The sequence below is a fragment of the Eumetopias jubatus genome, unplaced genomic scaffold (genome assembly GCF_037043125.1).
Source record: "Eumetopias jubatus isolate StellerSeaLion01/CBP00866 unplaced genomic scaffold, mEumJub1_p1.0 scaffold_1, whole genome shotgun sequence".
In the NCBI taxonomy this organism is placed as follows: Eukaryota; Metazoa; Chordata; class Mammalia; order Carnivora; family Otariidae; genus Eumetopias; species Eumetopias jubatus.
In genome coordinates this window covers 209,398,378-209,419,069 of record NW_028274807.1, presented here as the reverse complement: position 1 = coordinate 209,419,069, position 20,692 = coordinate 209,398,378, and the positions used below count along the sequence as shown (strand labels likewise).

General features: G+C 55.9%; 1 protein-coding gene across 1 annotated transcript; it reads left to right on the top strand.

The window, feature by feature from the left end:
- The first annotated feature begins 823 nt into the window (after window positions 1-823).
- Window positions 824-2,835, top strand: IER2 (immediate early response 2). Its single transcript, XM_028088885.2, has one exon. It carries the CDS (start codon window positions 1,161-1,163, stop codon window positions 1,830-1,832), a length of 672 nt encoding a protein of 223 aa, XP_027944686.1. The 5' UTR covers window positions 824-1,160; the 3' UTR covers window positions 1,833-2,835.
- Window positions 2,836-20,692: the final 17,857 nt, after the last annotated feature.

Genomic DNA, 20,692 nt, shown 5'->3' with positions numbered 1-20,692 from the left:
GGGCGTAGCGGAGGGTGGGGCCGATGTTTTCCATCTATCTGGTCTGTCTCTGCGTTGCTTAGTTTACACCTCCTACCCCAGCCTCGGTTCCCCGGGCGCACAGCCACGTGTTCACCCGGACTGCCCTGCTGCCCGGTCCTCAGTCTTGCGAGTACCTAGCCCACCCGTGGAGCTCGTGTACAGGGAAACTGGGGGCGTGTCCGGTGTAGAGTGCAGGAATGGCAGCCCGGGCTGCGCTCGTGTCTGCAGACATCCGCTGCCGGTGGAGTGGGCAACTATGCCCTGGAGCCATAAGCGCTGCCCGCCGCCTCACTGCCTACAGACAAGGGGACTGAGGAGGGCTGTCTTACGCTAGAGAGACGCAAGAGCTGGAGGCCCCAGGGGCCTACTCGTTCGTTTAGCAAATACTGAACGAGTCACTCTGTCTCGATTTCCCCACCTGAAGAAATCAGGTATAACAGTACCCTCCGCGGAGTGGAGGTGAGGCATCAGTGAGGTTATTTAGTAAAGGAAAGCCTTTAACAGCGCCTGGCGGGTATAGTGCTTAGTAAGTGTTAGCACGGTTATTGATTCAAAAAACATTAATCGGTTACTGATTCAAAAAAACATTAGACACCTGGTAGATGCTAGGAACTGTGCCCACGGGGGATGTACCGGTTCGAACCCCGGTCTTCCCCGGCGCGAAAGGAAACTTGCCGCCTACAGCCAGCTGCGGTTTCAGACGGAAGCACGTGGGTGGACTCTGCCCCGCATCCGCGGCCCCCCTCTTCTGGGCCTGCGCGCTAGCGTATTAAGGACCCTGAGAACGGAGAGCACCCCGAGAGCTCCACGTGGACCGGGGGACGCTCCTCCTCGTCCCGACTCCTGTCCCTTCTCCCCCACTCGGTAAATTCCACCCTGTCGCTTTAAGGAGTCTCTCGCCGCGGCGCGTTGGGAAGCCCGGATGCGGCTCTCTGATTGGGCGGGGCGGCTCGGTGACTTCACTCCGGGTACAAAAGGGCCCGGGTGGCGGGCGCCGGGGCAGAGCGTCCTAGCAGTGTCACGGCGTGGGTTCGCCTGAGGGGAGAAGCGTGAGCGAGCGCGTTGCCCGGAGTGCACCTGCTACCTGTCCTGCCCAGCCAGGGAGTCCCCGCCGCCCTCGCCCCCGCCGTCGAGCCGCCATGGAAGTGCAGAAGGAGGCGCAGCGCATCATGACTCTGTCGGTGTGGAAGATGTACCATTCGCGCATGCAGCGCGGTGGCCTGCGGCTGCACCGGAGTCTGCAGCTATCGCTGGTCATGCGCAGCGCCCGAGAGCTCTACCTCTCAGCCAAGGTGGAAGCCCACGAGCCCGAGGTGCCCTTGTCCCCCGTTCGCTCCCCTGATCCTCGCCTGCACCAGTCGCGGGAATCGGAAGCTGTAGCCGAGGCAGCGCCCCCCGACGGTGAGCAGCCCTCCCCGGAGCCCATGGACACGCGGGAGGCGCCGCGAGCCGAGGAGACCCCAGCCCGCTGTGCCCCGCGCCCCACAACAAAAGTCAGCCGAAAGCGGCGGAACAGCAGCCTGAGTGACGGCGGGGACGTCGGACTGGCCCCAAGCAAGAAAGCCCGTCTTGAAGAAGAGCAGGAGGAAGGAGCCTCTTCGGAGGTCCCTGATCGCCTGCAGCCACCTCCCGCGCAAGCCGAGGGCGCCTTCCCCAACCTGGCGCGCGTCCTCCAGAGGCGCTTCTCGGGCCTCCTGAACTGCAGCCCCGCCGCCCCCCCGACGGCGCCGCCGGCGTGCGAGGCGAAGCCGGCCTGCCGCCCGGCGGACAACATGCTGAACGTTCTCGTGCGGGCCGTGGTGGCCTTCTGAGGGTCCCCGATCGGCGCTACCGGAGCCCAGAGCGCGGGCCGAACCGTCGGCCGGAGTGCGCAGACCCGAGGCGAGGCCCACCCCCGGGGGAGGGCCCGCTGAAACCGTGGAGAGGAGCTGCCGCCCGGGCTGCTGAGAGGCCTGAAGAGGGACTCTGCCCCCGGGGAGCCGTCGCCGCCTCTGTGCAGCGGCCGCGCCGAGGAGCCTGAGCCGGGAGCGCGAGCGCCTTCCGCCGAGAGCTGCTGCGCCCACAGGTGCTGTCTAAACGGACTGGGACGTGGACCTTTCCCTCTCCTTCTGGGACTGGGAGCAGGGAGGCTTGGTTCTTGAAACTCCTCAGGGTCGGACTTTTATTTTTTACTGGGAGCTGTGCTGCCCTTTTCAAGGTTTTTCAATAGTTGGTGTTTGCATTTCCAACCTCAGAGAATTCCAGGCAGGCGCTCCCCTTCCCCCACCCGTGGCATACTTGTGCAAGCGGTCATCGTTGCGTCATGGGGCAGACGTGGGGAGCTTCCTGTTGCCTTGCGTGGGTGTGGGGCCTGGGAGGAGGGTCTGGGGTGTGGACCGCCCCGGGGAATGGGAGGAGGGCGTCCTGAGTCACCTCGCCCCGCTTGCTGCGGGTTTGTGCCCCGCGCCCCTGCGCCTTCGGCTGAATAGCGGGGGGAAGGGTGGGGGGCTGATCTAATTTCAGGTTACAGTTTTTCTCACCTGGTGCGTTGGAGGTGGGAAATGGTCACAGTCTCAAGCGTGACCATCCCTCAGACACACAGACACAACCCAGACGATCCTGGTCTGAATCACAAAAATTGGTGGGGGTGTTTAGAGCGCTGTAAGGCTGAGCTGGGACCAGTTGCTGGTGGGACTGGGCCAGTGTGGGGAGGGGAAGATTCTTGCCAGGGCGTTCTGAGGCCTGTTTACCTTTACTGTGGTGGATTCTGTTTAACTTCATCTATCTGGCCTCTTGCTAGAAACGCCAGATAAAATAAAAGACCATTTGAATAAAGTCTGTGCTGCCCGTCTGGTTTTCTTCCCTGATGGGGGAGGGGCAGGGTTACGGGGTCAGGAGCTGGCGGCGCCTTGCTGGGGCCCCAGAAACAGGTCCGACCGGCTATCACGTGGGCAGAGTGGGCGGGATGGGGCTGGGCCCCCTTTTCTTTGCCAGAGCGTTTCCGTGCTGGGTGCCTTGGTGTTCCGGACTCCTTAAGCTCCCCCATATTTGGGAGTTTCTTCGAAATTCTACAACTCCAAGGGGGGGGGTGGGCTTGCCGAATTTGAGAGGTTTAGGGGAAAATACTGTTGGGTACGGTGCCCCAGGCGGAATTGGGAGGGCCACGCCTCCTTTGGAGACTCTGGAAGGATGGCGGATCCCCCCACCCCCCACCCCCAGTTGACCAACTGAATCCGCTTTGGCGGGGGCCCCACGGCTTGCGGGGCAGCTGAGGTGAGCTTTGGAGCGCCCTTTACAACCCAGTTCTAATCTCTGGCGGTATAATTGTGTGACTCAAGCTGGGAGGTGAGTTCTCAGTCTCAGTTTCCTCATCTGTGAAGTGGGCCCCTAAACAGCTTTCCCTCGAGGCGGCTGTAGATTTAGAAATGGCCCGTGAGAGCCCTAGTGATTTGATTTGGCTCCGTCCCAGCTCCATTTCGGTCACCCCAGAGGAGAAAATGCTCATAATTTACCCACTGCTGATTTAAGAGACGGACTGTAAGGCGTTGCCCCAGGGCGGGTGGCGGGGTGGCTGTTGGGAGGACAAAGGAGCCGCAGGTGCGGGCGGTGAGGGCGGCGGGAGGCTCCGGGAAAGCGGCCGCCCCGCCTCCAGGCGTCTGGCTCTGGCGCTGCGAGCCTTCCGCGACCCCGGGGGACCGGACCCCGAGGCCCTAGGGTGGAAGGAGGAGGGTGCGGTGGAGGGCGGACCCGCCCCAGAACGCCCGCCTCCGGCTCCCCTCCTGCCTCGTCCACCCACCCCACTCCCCACTCCCTGCCTCCCTCAGGGTTCCCCCAGGGAAATCCAGCCTCGCTCGCCTCCACGGCCACCTGATTCTTTCCTGGGAAACATGGGAGACTTTAGCGCCACCCACTCGGGGTCTTGACCCATAACTCCCCGGAGGGACGTTGGGTGGCGGGAACCCCACCCCCCTGCGGCAGTTCAATGCGTTCGCGTGGGAGCAACTCCCCCGAGAGCCTAACCCGCTCCGGGAAGTCCCTGGCGGCTGGGGAGGGGGCCTCACTGTGCATCCTGTCGCAGGAACCTCCTGGCCCTTCCTTCCTCCGGGGGAAGCGGCCTGCCCGATCCCCGCTCCTGCCTCCCGGGGGGTTTTCCGGGCTGGGGGCTGAAGGTGATGCGGTGGGAGACTGGAGAAGCACCCCCACACACTTCCCTTTAAGATATAGCCCTTCCCGAGACCCCCATTTCACCCTTCAGAATAGGCAACATTTGTCACAATAACCAACTCTGAGGATGTTTGGAGTTTTCACACCTTTACCTGGCATTGGATTACTGGGGCAGACCCTCGGGGGGGGGGGGAGTAATCAATGGGACAATAGCTGTGACAACAAAAAATGTCACATATCCCTTGACCAGTGGATTCTCCAGGGAGCCCCAGGCCTGCAGCAGGAGGCTCCAGAACGGTGTCCACAGCGCTGTCCAAACTGGCACAAACTGGAAACAACCTACATGCTCATCCAACCCGACTGGTCTGGTAGAATGTGGACTACCCATGCCTCCCCAGAGAATAAATGGCCTGAGTGGGACAGGTCTACACACCCTGGCAACACGGATACCTCAGGGCCATGATGCTGAGTGACAAAGGCCAGCTATAGAAGTTGTGGGGGCAGAACACCAATACTGGAGCCAGACTACCAGCTCTTCTTGCTGGCTGTGCAGCATTGAGCAAGTCACCGCACCTCTCTGGGCCTCAGTTTCCCCAGCTGTAAACTGTGGACAATAACAGTCCCTACCTCTCAGGTTCATTGCGAAGAGGAAGTGAGATACTAGTATAAAGGGCTTAGTGGAACGCCTGGCACACCGGAAGTGTTATTTTATTATTGTTAGAACCCAGGATGATACAGTGCGGGCCATTTAGAAGCACATACAGCCCTATGGACATATAGGTAATGTGTATACAGATGCTGTGCTCATCCCAGAGAGCTGGAAAAATAGTTCCTGCCTCCAGTAGCTCGGTATGAACAAGGGTCAGCCTCCCCTCTCAGCTCCAGAGTTTGGTCTCATCCTAGTGATTTGACAGGGTTGACTCTTCCCTCTTCCGGGCCCCCACACTTCCAGTTTCCATCGCCCTCAGGCCATGGGCCTCTGTCTACACTCACCCCTTGGTAGGTAGTCTCATTCAGTCTTAAGGCTCTAAATGCCATTCCATGCTGACTCCCATACTTCGCTCTCCATCTTGGACCTGCCCCCCCCAACCCCCCAGACTTTCTGTCCAACCCTCCTCCCCATGTCTCCTTGTGGGGCACTAAGGTATTCCAAACATAACAAGGCCCAAAGAGAATTCTTGCTGTTTCCTGGCAGCCTCCCAACTGAGGAATCCTCCTTGAATCCCTTTTTCTCCTTCCCTCACACGGCACCCAGTCACAGGTGCTGTCGACTTGATCTCTCACCCCACTCCCCTCTCCCCACCTTCAGGACTCCCATCTAAGTGTAAGCTGCCATCACCTCTCACCTGGATCCGGGCAGTGGCTTCCTCCCTGCCCTTGTCCCCACAATCTGTTCTACACGGCAGCTACAAGGATCTTACAAAATGCAAATTGGATCATTTCACTCTCCAGCTCCCCTCTGCTGCATCCACAGTGGCCTCCTTCCTGCTCAGAGAACAGGCCAAGCATGGTCCAGCCCAGGGTCTTTGCACTTGTTGTTCCTTCTGCCTACCATGCTCTTCTCCCAGACACCCACCCATCCATCCTTCTTTCTTCAGATTTCTGCTGAAAAGTCACCTGCTCGGAGTGGTCTTCTTTGGCTGCCTGATCTAAAACAGCTCCCCATTCTGCCACTCTGCTCCTTTGCCCCTCTTCTTGGCCTTCCTTAGGTCACTGCCCACCATCTGAAAGGGTAAATTTATGTTCTAGTTAGCATCTGTGCCCTCATTTGAATGTCACTTCCACGAATGCCCAACACGGGCCTGAAAAGAGTGAATGAGGCTGTCTGGGCTAAGCAAGTGCTAAGTGCTTAATATTTATTGTCTCATTTAATCAGTGGCTTCTCGTGACTCTTAGAATAGAATTTACCAAATTTCAGACAGTTGTGACAGGCAGGATTTTTGTCCTATCTCCATACCGACTGTACTGTTTATCTAAAATTTTTTCTTAAAGCAACTCACTTGTTAATCACTAACCATACTTAGAAGGTAACAGTTAATGAAAGTTACAGTGAAAACAAAACAATGTCACAAGATCCTGCTGAAACAGACAGCTTTCTTAGGAAGGGAGATTAGCAAGAGTTAAAGACACATTATTAGGATAGGGAGTGGCCTATTTTTAGTCAGAAAACTAGGTGAAGACTGAAAGCTGAAAAGAGGGGAACTGAGGGATTCATTCTCTTCCTTAAATATTAGCATTAAATCACTTTGCCCACTGTTCCAAGGTTAGGAAAATTCTGCTTCTGGAAGAGAGACAAAGCTACAAATGCCCCCCATTTTGGTCCGAGACTCCTGTTTACTGACACTCAGATCAAGAGCTACTTTTTTTTTTTTTTTTTGGTAGTATCACAGTTGCAATTTTACATTCGTTTCTGGGTTTGTCTCTTCTAGCCTATGGCCTCCATGTGAGGGCAGAAACAAGTCTAGCAGGTGCTTACTAAATGGTTTTTGTGAACGAACGATGCATTTGCAACTCTCCTTTGAGATCGGTCCTCTGAACTCCACTTTTTACGGATCAGGAAACTGAGGCCAGAGAGGATCGCCCTGCAGGAGAGCACGTAGGGGACAGCTCTAGTCGTGCCCACCATCCCAAGATCCCCTCCCCTCTCCTCTGGGCTGGACAGGCGCCCCGCTGAAGCCTCCGCAGAGCTGGGAAAGGGCTGGGCCACAGAAGCAGCACCCAAACCGGTTTACCCGGTTCCAGGAACCTGAGCGAGGTCCGCGCGTCGGAGAGGGGGAGACGCAGACCTTGGCCAGGCGGGGTGAGGACCGGACTCGATCTCCGCGAGGAAATTTGAATCCCAGGCAGGGCTGTCAGGGTCTGTAACTGGCCACAACGCGGGGCGGAGCGATCTGGGTGTCGATCACAGACGGGGGCGGGACATAGGAGTTTACCCCTGTCTCGCGCTCTTCTCCCGTCCCGCCCCTGCGCGCTACACCGAGTGACTTCCAAGAACTCCCGGTGTAGTGTGTGACCCGGGCCACGCCCCTGGCCCCCAAACCGGTCCCTTCCGGAACCCGCCCAAGGCCCTCCAGGCCTGGCCGCCCACCCCCAAGCACGCCCCGCGGATGCAGGGGCGGGACTTAGGGGCCGCGCCGGAAGGCGGAGGCCGCGCGGGGTGCGCCTGGGGCTGGGGGCCCGCCCGGAATCAGGTAAATCGCGGAAAAAGCGGAAGGGAAATGGGGATCGCCAGAGTTTGAGGCTCACGCTCCCCACCGTCGTCGTGGAGGCTGCTGAAACCCCCATGTGTCCAGAGGAGCCCAGAGCCCCCACACCAGTGTCTAGTGGAGCTCAGATCCACATACCTACGTTCGGGGGAGCCCACACCTTCCCCACCTTATGTCCAGAGTTGCTCTCACTAGGGTACTTCTGTTTCCTGAGGCTCAGCTTAGGGCTTTATTCCCCCTGCCTCTGTGTTAAGGGGAGTTTAGGTCTCCCCAGGTTTGTGTCCAGGAGAGCTGAGCCCAAGGCCTAAGGCCCTCCACCTACTTGTGCAGCTTGAGATCTCCCCACGCCCACCCCCTTGCCTGACCCTTTATAATGCAGCCCCTCCCAGCAGAAATCCGCACCCCCTCCAGCCGTTTTTATTTCTCGTGGCCTTCCAACCTCCCGGCCCCATCGGTCCCGGATCAGCCCCCCCTCCCCCAGCACATTGTTGACTCTCAGCTAAGAAATCATCTCAACATTTACTGTCCCCCCCCACCCCCTCACAGCTCCTTCCCGCACCTAGGCGGCTCCCCTGGCCCCCTGGGGACCTGCCTTTCCCCGCCTGCCACCGACTGGCACCAATTAATTTCCTCCTCAGCCTGTCCACCCACATCTGGTGGCCAGCTGCTCGCCCCTCACCCTGCCCGCCCCCAGGGTCTCCCAGGGAATTGCTAACAGCTCTCCTCCTCCCCGCGCCCCTCAAATCCGGGACGCCCCACGAAAGCACACGTTTCCCCCCCTCCCCCACCGGAGTCTGCTAATCGGAAAAAGCTGACAGTTAGGACCTGGAGGAGAGAAGATCTGAAATCAGATGGAGGAGGGGTGGGGTGTGAAACTTTCTAAACCAGGGATAAGGGAGGGGTGATGGCGTGGAGGGAGGCAGGAGCTTAAGTTGTACCTAAAGGCTCGAGATCAAAGCTTTCTGGCTCCCAGATGGGGACTGCAGGGAGGGCCGCCCCCACCCCGGGGCAGGCAAGGCGGAGCACCCCCCCTTCCTCGGAAACCCCCTGAGACGTGGCGGTGACAGCTGTGCCCCAGCCCGCACCCGGCGGGCTTCCTTTTCCTGTGCTCACTCTCCCGACAGACTGGCCAGCAGCCTGGAGACACCGGTCAGGCCCTTTTGAAGGGGCTCCCCAGAGGGTCTTCCTGGACGAGGGGGAGGGGACTGGCGGAGAACAATGGGCTTCTGTAGCTGCAGGAGCCAGGCGCTTCCTGTTAACCCTTCCCTCGGGTTGCAGCTTGGAGGAGCATCTCCGAGGCCTGGACTGCGGAGAGGGACGGGGAGGGGATTGACAAAGCAAGCTTGCTTGCTTGTCATGCAAGTTCTTTTTCTCCTGTTGCGGGTCTTGTTTTCGAAAGTGATCAGAAACGGTGAGCCGAATGCAGACCTTGCCTTCCTCCATGGAGTCATAGAGCCTGGTTCTTTGCTTTCTGTTGAGCTGAGGGTTGGACAGCCAGGGGACAGGGCATAGCTAGCCTGGGAGAATCCTCCATGCCGAGCATCGAGACATCCCAGGATCTCTGGTGGTGGGCCTGACTGGGCCGAGGGACCCAGGTGAATCCAAGATTCAGCCGTGTTTGCTGCCCTGCCAGATTAGCTGGCGGTCACACCCCCTGAGCCAGTTCCCTGGGTGGTCTGGGCCTCAGCTTCCCAGTCTGGGAAGTTCTCCCAAGGGCCTGAGAGGAGCACAGGGTGGTCCTGACGGGCCAGAGCGACCTGAGCTGGGAGTCCTGGATAACTTTTGCTCTTCCTTGGAGCCCCGGGAAGCCGTGTTGGGGAATTAGCTGCTGTGTTAATTTGAGGATTCATTCAAAGTCCCTTCTGTTTACAGAGCTAGCCTGAGAAGCTCACCCTCAAGAGATTCTGTGAGCCTCCATGAGCCTCTGAGCACCACTGGAGACTCAGCACCCGGCCCTGGAGGCTTTCGGGTAGCTACAGAGCACATAACACGCTGTTTTAAGAAGAGACTACACATGGCCTCCCACCAGCCAGGTACAGTGCTTGGCTCCTCCCCCCCGTATTCACTTATCCCTCCCCGCAAGCCTAGGTCAGAATTAAAGTAGGCATTTTCCTGGTCCCATTTTACAGATAAGGGAATTGAGACACAGAGCAGATGTGTGTCTAGTAAAACAGAGTCCATTGTTTTTCTTTCTGTCCTGGATTGGGGGGCTGGGGGGCAGGGGTTAGGTAGAGGTCCTTGTCCATACCGGTGGACCCAGCAGCTTATCTTGCCTTCACAGATGAGCAAAGAGAGCTCAGTGGGGTGGTCTGCCTGCCACCGCTGGGCGGCCTTTTCTCTCTCTCCCTCCATCCTCAGCAGACTGCCCACCAGCTTTGCCCACCAAATGCCTTCTTCAGCTTTTTCAGACCCACTTGCTGGGTGACTTGATACCATCTTTTCTCCCCCTTCTTTTTTTTTTTTTATTTTAAAGATGTTTATTTATTTATTTGACAGAGAGAGACACAGCGAGAGAGGGACCACAAGCAGGGGGAGTGGGAGAGGGAGAAGCAGGCTTCCTGCCGAGCAGGGAGCCCGATGCGGGGCTCGATCCCAGGACCCTGGGATCATGACCTGAGCCAAAGGCAGCCGCTCAATGACTGAGCCACCCAGGCGCCCCTTTTCTCTCCCTTCTGACGGCGAAAAGCTCCCCAAGGGCCAATATGTGCACACTCAACCCAAGGGCTCAATGAGGACAAAGTTGGTTTGGGTTTTTTTTTTTTTTTTTTTTTGGTAATCATTATTTACTGAGCAAAACCAAACTTGTAGACTGGAAAGGTTGTTGCCAGGCCCCCTTGCTGGTGTCTGGAACAGGAAGTGGCTGTTGCTTTTGCCTTTCAGCCCAGAGGGCAGGTGGGGAGGGCCTGCTGGAGGCCCAGCAGCTGGGGTTTGGGCTGCTCTGGGGTTTGGGCCCCAGGCCAGCCTACAGCCGACCGGCCTCCACCTGAGGCCCCCTTCCCCTCCCTCCCCTCCCTTCCGTGGCCTGCCCTTCCGGAGTGAGCCTTCCTGGCTTCTGGCCACCCGGAAGGCCAAGCAAGCCTGCAGTTACTTGCCGCTGGGTCCCTGCAGGCTGCAGCGCTCAGACTCGTTGGGGCGGGGGTGAGGGTGTCTTGCGACCCTTTCCCCTCTCCGGCTCTGTGTCTGAGTGGCGGCTGGCCACGTATTCCCCAGCTGCCCTCGAAATCCCCACAGACGCTGCCTTGTAAACATCCTGGAATTTTCAAAGTGCGGTCCTGTGGTTTGGGACAAGGCTTTCTCTTTTGAGAGGAGTGGGTGTGAAGCCAGTTCTGAAGAAAACCGAGAAACAGGCTGTGAGAACGGGCACGCGCTGGGACCAGCAAAGCTCTCCTTCCTGCCGGGTCTTCCCTCTTGCCGCTTTGCTTTGCTTTGCATCTCTGGCTGCCCTTTGCAAGGGAGGGCCCTGGGGCACTCTGTATGCATCAGTGGCTGCTTCCGTGTCTTCCCCTGCAGCCTGGGCATCGTCATATTTCTCCGTGCCTCCTTTGTTTCTCCTCAAGCCTGTCCCTCTTTCTCATGGCTCTCTCTACACCCTTGGGAGGGGTGCGGGCATACATGGACTAACCTCCCAGCAGGTCCACTGTAAGGCGGGGAAGGCCAGAGCCAGGATCCATCCCCAGCGCCTTGTCTCCAGCTTGGACCTGGGTTTCTGGTCAGACGGGGAGGGCAGGCTCAGTCTCCTCAACAGCATGAGCTCAGTCTAGGCCCTGTGGGTTACACGTACACAAACACACATGGCTCCTGGGCATTCCCTGCCCCTGATTGTCCCGGATTACCCTTGTGTGCCTGTTCCCTGCTCCCAGTGACCTCCCCTCCTTTCAGCTGGCCTGTACGTTCTAGAAATCTGGCGGGGGATGGGGGAGTGTTCCTCAGAACGCGCCTGCCAGCCACACTCCAGGTTGGCCGGGTCTCACGCATGCACAGAGCCATATGCTTCCCGCTTGGTGCTCGTGGCCGGCGTGAATCCTCCCTGAAACCTCCTCCAACTCTCTTGCACCTGAGCCCATCCTGTCCCGTTGCCATGGCATCCTTGGAACCCAGAAGCCAGATGGTCTTGTGTCCCCTAGTGCCCCTTCCAGGCTCAGGCACTTCCGAGCTCAGCAAGAGTTTCCTCAGCACCCCTGTGTCCCCAGCGCGCATTGAGGCTGTGTGCCCAGTAGCTCATCTTTTCTCCTAGTGACTCCTGAGACCGGTAGCAACAGCACTTGTCCAAATTCAGCTCATAAGTGTCATTTTCTTTTTTTTTAAGTAAACTCTACACGCAACATAGGGCTTGAACTCACCTGAGGCCAGGGAGGTGCCCTGTGACAAGTGTCCGATTTGAATTTGCATCTATGGGACTTGGAGCCAGAGGTCTTAAGAATGACAACAGGGATGCAGGGGAGCCTGGGTGGCTCAGTCGGTTAAGTGTCTGCCTTTGGCACAGGTCATGATCTCAGGGTCCTGGGATCGAGCCCCATGTGGGACTCCCTGCTCAGCGGGGAGTCTGCCTCGCGGTCTCCATCTGCCCCTCCTCCCGCTCATGCTCTCTCTCTCTCTCTCTCTCTCAAATAAAGAAATCTAAAAAAAAAAAAAAAATGAATGCAACAGAGGCGCCTGGCTGTCTCAGTCAGTACAGCCTACGACTCTTGATGTCAGGGTCGTGAGTTCAAGCACCATGTTGGGCATAGAGATTACTTAAAGAAACAAAAAGCACGACAACAATCATAGAAACTAGTGCTGACTACTTAAAGTACTTCACTCAGAGTCCTCACTGCTTGATTTATTACGGCTTTCTCCCCTTTTCACGTTGAGGAAATGGAGGCACCCTTTGGGTAGATGGCTTTCCTCCTATGTCTAGCCTTTATAGCTAAAAAGTGCCGTAGCCTGGATTTGAACCCAGACGTATGCCCGTGTTTCTTGACTTTTTGCGGCTGGATCGTTCTCTGTGGTGGGGCTGCTGTGTGCATCAGAGGATGTCGGGCATCAGCCCTGGCCTCCCCCCACTAGGTACCAGCAGGGCCTCTTCCTGTGGTCTTGGCAATCAAAACTGTCCCCAGATGTGGCTGACTATTGGGGGGGAGGGGGGATGGGTAGGCTCAGCCCCCACCATCCACTACCCTGCCTCTCCACACATGTGGCCCTCTGCAAAGCATCACTGTGTGTGTGTGTGTCTTTCCCCAAGTATAGCTGTAGCGTATAGGCTGGGGCCTTGGCTTGAGTCCTGGAGATGGAGGCGATTGGCAGGTCCTAGCATGTTGGGGGAGAGCAGTCAGCAGGGCCACCTTTCTAGGCCACATCCCCTCTACCTGGAGAGAGGGGTGCTGGCTCCCCAGCCCTCAGTGGCCGGACTTGCCCAGGCGGTGGCTTGAGCAGTGCCCCAGGTGGGTGGAGACAGGCAGCCCTTCCTTCCTGGTTCCCAGGGGTGGGCGGTGGCCGCAGCAGCTGCCTGGGAGCCAGAGGGCGTGGGGAGCCCTGACCTGGCCCCTGGATTTACTGAGTGGGTGCTGGGGTGTGTGCTCTGAGACCCAAGGTGCTTGTGGGTGTGCAGGAGAAACCAGAGGCTAAAGTAGGTCTCCCCACCCGCCCGCCTGCCACCCGCCGCCCCACCCAGCCTGGGCTCCCTGCCAGCGAATGCCGGGATGGTGACTCACAGAGCTGCGGAGCCGAGGAGAGAAGCACTGCGTGGGGTGGGGGGGTCCCCCTCATTCTCAGCGTCCCCATCCCAACCAGGACCCTTGAGGCCACATCTCAGACTAGTCACACTGGCTCTCTGCCTCCCCCTCTTCCTCTCTTTCTGTGCCCCCCAACCCCCCAGCTGGATTGCCGTTCTTGGCCCCATGCTGGGGCAGAGGCAGAAATGAGTGTGGGGCATGGAATGTCTCTGAGGTTGGAATATATTTAGGCCTGGACTAGAGAGTGTGTGTGTGGTACAGAGCAGACCTCAGCGCTGGCTTGGGCTGGGCGCGGGTGGGGGTGTGTGTGGGGGGGGGGCAAGGAGTGAGGCCCTGGCCTTGAGCCAGTGCAGGGGACTTCTGTCTTCTCTCTCTCTCTCTCTCTCAAAGACAGAGCTTCCTGGCTTCCCAGGGGGCAAAAGAGAAAGAGCAGGAGGAACCAGATGAGGCTCTAGGGGTGGAGACATGCCCCGCACAGGGCCGGACAAAACCATTTACAGCTGAAAACCCGAGGCCCGGAGAGGTGAATTGGCTTTCGTGAGGTTGCTCGGGAAAGAAGGGAAGGGACCAGGGTCTGCTTGCTGGCCAGCTGGCTGCAAATCCGGCTTGCTCTTGCCCTCTTGATGCCTGCATCCATTCGTTCATGGAGCAACTTGGCGCATGGCCGGGCCTTGGGTACCAGTCTGGAGGCACAATGGGCAGGAGACCAGGCAAACTGGACGGGCGTCTCCAAACCACAGCCCGTGGGCCGCCTCCTCTTGTCCTCTGTGCGACCCTCGGGTTCAGAATGGCTTTTGCGTTGTTAAACAGATGAAAACGAAAGGAAAAGAATCTACCGTGCAGCATAGAAATCAGATGAAATTATGCCTTCGGCAGGCATAACTTGTGTGGACACAGTCTTGCCCGTTCGTGTCCGTAGTGTCTGTGGCTGTTTTTTTTTTTTTTTTAATTGAGTTAAAATACACATAACCAAAAATTTTACCATCTTAGCCATTTTTAAGTGTCCAGATCGGTGGTTTTGAGTCCATTCACATTGCTATGCGGCCATCCCCACCATCCACCTCCAAACTCTTGTAACTCTGATCCTCTGTCCCCACGAAACACTGACTCCCCATTCCCCCTCCGCCCGCCCCTAGCGCCCACCACCCTCCTTTCTGCCTCTGAATTTGGCTCCTCTGGGGACCTCATATAAAGTGGAATCAGAGAGGGGTGCCTGGGTGGCTCAGTTGGTTAAGCGACTGCCTTCGGCTCAGGTCATGATCCCGGGGTCCTGGGATCGAGCCCCACATCAGGCTCCCTGCTCAGCGGGAAGCCTGCTTCTCCCTCTCCCACTCCCCCTGCTTGTGTTCCCTCTCTCGCTGTCTCTCTCTGTCAAATAAATAAAATCTTTAAAAAAATAAAATAAAATAAAATAAAGTGGAATTAGAGAGTATTTGTCTTTCTGTGTCTGGCTTATTTCACTCAGCATCATCTCAGGGTTCACCCACGCTGTAGCAGGTGTCAAAATCTCCTTCCTTTGTCAGGCTGAATACTATTCCTTATACGGATGGGCCATGTTTTGCTTACTCATCAGTTCGTGGATGGACACTTGCCACTTGCATTTCTTCCACGTTTTAGCTCTTGTGAATAATGTTGCTAGCAACGTGGGTGTGCAGATCTCTCTTTAAGACCCTGCTTTCCAGGGGCGCCTGGGTGGCTCCGTCGTTGAGCATCTGCCTTCTGCTCAGGTCATGATCCCAGGGTCCTGGCATCGAGCCCCGCATTGGGCTCCTTGCTCCGCGGGAAGCCTGCTTCTCCCTCTCCCACTTCCCCTGCTTGTGTTCCCTCTCTCACTGTGTCTCTCTCTGTCAAATAAAATCTTAAAAAGAAAAAAAAAGACCCGGCTTTCCATTCTTTTGGGGTATATACCCAGAAGCGGATTGCCGGGTCACATGGTAATTCTATTTTTAATGTTCGCAGGAACCGGCATGCTGTTTTTCATGGTGGTTGCACTGTTTGGCATTCCCACCAACAGCACACAAGGGCTCCGATTTCCCCACATCCCCACCGACACCTGTTTGGGGTTTTGGGATTCCAGCCATCCTGATGGGCGGGAGGTGGTGTCTGGCTGCTTCTGGCCTCCAGCGGCCAAATGTACTTGTAGCAACAGAGACCCACAAAGCCAAACATATTTCCCATCTGGCCCTGGACTGGACAGGTGTGGGGGAGTCCCCATCCTTGGAGACCTTGTTTTCTACTGGGGTGGGGGCACAGGCTGTGTGGAACAGTCTCAGGGCGCTGGCAAGCCAGCTAAAGATAAACACTGTGAGGAAACACAGTAGGGTTATGGGAGAAGGAGAGAGTTCTCGGGGGTTCTAGGGAGAGAGTGGTGGCTCATTGAGGAAGGTGGTGAGAGGCAGCCTGTCACAGGGGGCACACTGGAATGCTTGGCTCCCCATCCCAGGCCAGGCAGCGAGGTCTATGTGTGTTGCAGCAAAGACCCCTCATATGGTCTCTTCCGGCTGGTTTCTCCTAGGCAGCTGGGGGCCCTAGGAATCCCTAGGGGTCTTCAGGGACTCCTGTGTTGGTTGCGCGGCTGCCTTTGCCTCGGGTCGTGGTCCTGGAGTCCTGGGATCGAGTCCTGTATCAGGCTCCCTGCTCAGTGGGAAGTCTGCTTCTCCCTCTGACCCCCCCGCCCCATGCTCTCTCTCTCTCTCTCTCTCAAGTAAATAAATAAAACCTTTAGGAAAAAAGGTGGAAACAACCGAAGGGTCCATCGATGAATAGATGGGTAGGGATGCCTGACTATCTCGATTGGTGGGGCGTGCGACTCTTGATCTCAGGGTTGGGAGTTCAAGCCCCACGTTGGGTGTAGAGATGACTTAAAATCTGGGGTGCCTGGGTGGCTCTGTCGGTTCAGCATCCGACTCTTGATCTCAGCTGAGGTCATGATCTCAGCATCGTGGGACTGAGCCCCGTGTCAGGCTCCGCACTCAGCATGGAGTCTGCTTGAGATTCTCTCTCTCCCCCTCTCCTTCTAACCCTCCCCGCCCCGCTCGAGCTCTCTCTTTCTCTCTCTCTCAATAAATAAAAAATAAAATAAAATAATAAAATCTTTTTCTTTTAGATTTTATTTATTTATTTGACAGAGAGAGAGCACAAGCAGGGGGAGCGTGAGAGGGAGAAGCAGGCTCTCCACTGAGCAGAGAGCCCGATGCCGGGCTTGATGCCAGGACCCCAAGATCATGACCTGAGCTGAAGGCAGACGCTTACCCTACTGAGTCACCCAGGCGCCCCACCAAAAAATAAAATCTTAAAAAAACCCGAATGAGTGGATCAACAATGCAGTCCATCCATATTATGGAATATTATTTGGCCATAAAAAGGAGTGAAGTTCGGACAAGTGCTCTAACGTGGATGAACCTCGAACCATTGTGTTCAGTGAAAGAAGCCAGTCACATGAGGCCACGTATTGTAACTTCATTTACACGAAATATTCAGAACAGGCCAATCGATAGAGACAGAAAGTGGATTTGTGGCTGCCAGGGGCTGGGGAAGGGGGCGTGGGGAGGGACTGCTTAATGGGTACAAGTTCTCCTTTGGGGGTGATGGAAATATTCTGGAACTAGATAGTGGTTAGCAGTTGCACGACAGCATGAGTGTACTAAATGCTGCTGAATCATACACTTTAACATGGCTAAGGGTTAGTTTTATGTTATGTGAATTTCATCTCAATTAAAAAAACAAAGGCACATCAGAACGCTGTGTTTCTTTCTTTTTTTTTTAAGATTTTTATTTATTTATTTGTCAGAGAGAGAGAGCGCGCACAAGCAGGGGGAGCAGTAGAGGGAGAGAGAGAAGCAGGCTCCTCACTGAGCAAGGAGCCCGATGTGGGACTCGATCCCAGGACCCTGGGATCACAACCTGAGCCGAAGGCAGATGCTTAACGACTGAGCCACCCAGGCATCCCAGAACACTGTGTTTCATGCTTCTGCCCTGGCTTCAAATAAAAAGGACAGCATGTGTGGTGGGAGGCAGTGCCGGATCGAAGGGAAGGAGCCCGCCCGGCGTTCACCCCTGCTCCTGCGGGTGCAGGAGGCTTCCCTTCCTGCAGCCCTCTCTGCTCAAGCCCTCTCTGCCTTCGGGCTGTGGGGAGGGTGCCTCGTGGGTGCCTGCCCCTGGGGGCCGCTCAGAAACCAAAGTCTCAGGACGGTGGGGAGAGCAGAGCCACAACATAGACCAGGTGGCTAACAGTGGTCACCCAGGTGGGAGGGGAGTTGGGGTCAGGGGGCCACTTTGTTCATGAGTCCACAGAATGATGACAAGGGTATCTGTAGAAAGAGACTTGGGGCACCTGGGTGGCTCAGTTGGTTGGGTGACTGCTTTCGGCTCAGGTCATGGTCCTGGAGTCCCAGGATCTGTTCCTGCAGTCCCAGGATCTGTTCCTGCATCAGGCTCTCAGTGGGGAGTCTGCTTCTTCCTCTGACCCTCCTGCCTCTCATGCGCTCTCTCATTCTCTCTCTCTAATAAATAAATAAAATCTTAAAAAAAAAAAAGAGGCTTGTTGGTGTCCACGGAATGGGTCATCCTACTCACTTGGTTATTAAAATAATCCTCCTGTGCCGAGATCACCCCTTGGTGAGTGTCAGTCCCTTTTGGCTGATAGGACAAAAATGCCATAGACTGGGTGGCTTTATGAAAAACAGACACGTATTTCTCACCGTTCTGGAGGCTGGAAGCCTAAAGTCAAGGCACTGGCAGGTCTGGTTCATAGGCCAGATTTTTTTGCTGGGTCCTCATGTGGTAGAAGGGACGAGGGAGCTGTCTGGGGTCTCCTTATAAGTGCACTAATCCCGTGGAGGCTCCAATAATCTCAGCACCTCCCCAAGTCCCCGCCTCCTAGTACCATTACTTTGGGGGTTAGGATTTCAACGTATGACTCTGGCGGCGGGGGACATAATCATTTAGACCAGAGAAGTGCGCATTCACACAGGACACAAATCATTCAGAGAAGTCTGTGCACACGCCTCCCTCCCAGACTTCCCTGGCACTGATTTTCCAATTATTTTCCTTTCAAGTCACTGACCATCTAGCCAAACTTTGGCCACAGCCCACGAATCAGCATATGATTGCACATCGGGCCGTTTCTCCTTCCAGCTAAAATGAACAGCCAGGTGCCCTGCTGGGAGTTCTGCCTGCGGGGAGGGTTTCCCTTCATGACAACTATCCTTCCAGAATGTTCCAGGAAGGGATGTGGTGCTGCAGCTGCCTGCTTTCAGGTGGTGCCTGCAACCCTGGGCAGGACTATCTGTAACCCCTGCCTGAATTTTCTCCTCTTCAACTGATCATAGGGACCTCTCCATGAAGCTACAGGTGCAGAATGGGAGAGAAAAGGAGGCATGGCGGGGGGGGAGGGGACTCTGGCCAATGTGACGTTTTCCTTTTAACAACGTGGGTTTGTATGATCCTCATAAGAACATTTGTGTGTGTGTGTGTGTGTGTGTGTGTGTGTGTGTGTGTGTTTAGATTCTACTTATTTATTTGACAGAGAGAGACACAGTGAGAGAGATCATAAGCAGGGGGAGTGGGAGAGGGAGAAGCAGGCTTCCCGCCAAGCAGGGAGCCCGATGTGGGACTTGATCCCGGGACCCTGGGATCACAACCTGAGCCGAAGGCAGACGCTTAATGACTGAGCCACCCAGGTGCCCCAAGAACGTATTTTTAAAAACCTGGATCAGGGACACCTGGGTGGCTCTGTCGGTTAAGTGTGTGCCTTCAGCTCAGGTTATGATCCCAGGGTCCTGGGATGGAGCCCCACATTGGGTTCCTTGCTCAGCGGGGGGCCTGCTTCTCCCTCTGCCTGCTTCTCCATCTGCCTGCCGCTCCCCCTGCTTGTGCTCTCTCTCTCTCTCTCTCTGACAAATAAATAAATAAAATCTTAAAAAAAATAAAAATAAAAACCTGGATCATCCTTCCAGACTCCCTGATGCAGTATTAGAAGGAGCTGATGTGAGGGGCACCTGGGTGGCTCAGTCGTTAAGCAGCTGCCTTCGGCTCAGGTCATGGTCCCAGGGTCCTGGGATCGAGCCCCGCATCGGGCTCCCTGCTCGGCGGGAAGCCTGCTTCTCCCTCTCCCACTCCCCCTGCTTGTGTTCCCTCTCTCGCTGTGTCTCTCTCTGTGTCAAATAAATAAATAAAATATTTTAAAAAAATCTTTAAGAAGGAGCCGATGTGGGGCGAGAGCTGGGGTGTTGGAACCATCCACAGCCTTGCCTTGCTAAATGCAGCCTGCTGCCCGATTCTGCACAGCCTGCAAGTTGAGAATGGCCTTTTCATTTTTAAATGGTTGGGGGAAAAAAACCACGATGTGAAAATTAGATGCAATTCAAATTTTGGTGTCCCAGAGAGTTGGAGGGACAGGACAGATGTCGTTTAAGGGTACAAACTGGCAAGAAGTAGAAGATGAGCCCTGGAGAGCTAATGCACAGCAGAGTGGGCATAGACAACAATATTGTATAATAACCACCAAACTTACTAAGAGACTAGAAGTCTTAATTATTCCAGCTACTAAAAAGAAATGATAATTATGTGATGCGATACAGGTGCTAATTATCGCTACAACGGCAATCGTATTACCATATTTAAATATATCAAATTAGCATGTTGTACACCTCGAATTGACATGCAAGATTGCGTGTCAAGTATCTCTCAGTGAAAGAATTCGGTGTCCATAGATAAAGTTTTATTGACACCATAGCTGCGCTCATTCATTCACCTGTCATCCGCGGCTGCTTTTATTCCAAGTGGTAGAATTGAATCATTGCAACAGGGACTCCGTGGCCCACGAAGCAGAAAATATTTCCTGCCTGGCCTTTTTGGGAAGTTTGCAGACCCCTCTGCTCTCCAGGGCCTGGGGCCCCAACGGCAACCTGCCTGGGACTCAGAGCTTCCCGCTGCGTTTCCTCAGTGAAGAGGTGGGCAGGATTTGGAGCGGGATTTGGACCGATAATCACACTGGGAAGGGGACATCTGGGCCTTCAAAGTGGAGCAGGATCGAGCACTGGGATGGGCAGGCTGGTGGTGGGCACAGCTGGGGCCCACGGTAACGGCTCTGCCCCCAGCTGGTAGATGAGCAGGACCATCCCGACAGCCACGTCCCACCTCACCAGCCACCGTGTCCCACCCACTGTCCCCATGGTTTCCCCTTTCCTCAGCTTGCTCCTGCCCCTGCCCGCTGTCACCCCCTCACTGGGTGCTGTCAGCTGTCACTGCCTTGGGTCTAGAGATGGGTCCCAGTGCAGTAAGTGAGCCTTCCTCCCTCCCTCCCTTCCTTCTTTCCTTCCAGATTTCATTTATTTTTATTTTTATTTTTTAAAGATTTTATTTATTTATTTGACAGAGACACAGCGAGAGAGGGAACAGAAGCAGGGGGAGTGGGAGAGGGAGAAGCAGGCTTCCCGCCGAGCAGGGAGCCCGACGCGGGGCTCGATCCCAGGACCTGGAATCATGACCCGAGCTGAAGGCAGACGTTTAACGACTGAGTCACCCAGGCAACCCCTAACTTAACCATTTTAAAGTGTACAATTGCCTGGGATCTAGCACCTTCTCTGTCGCACAACCACCCCCTCCATC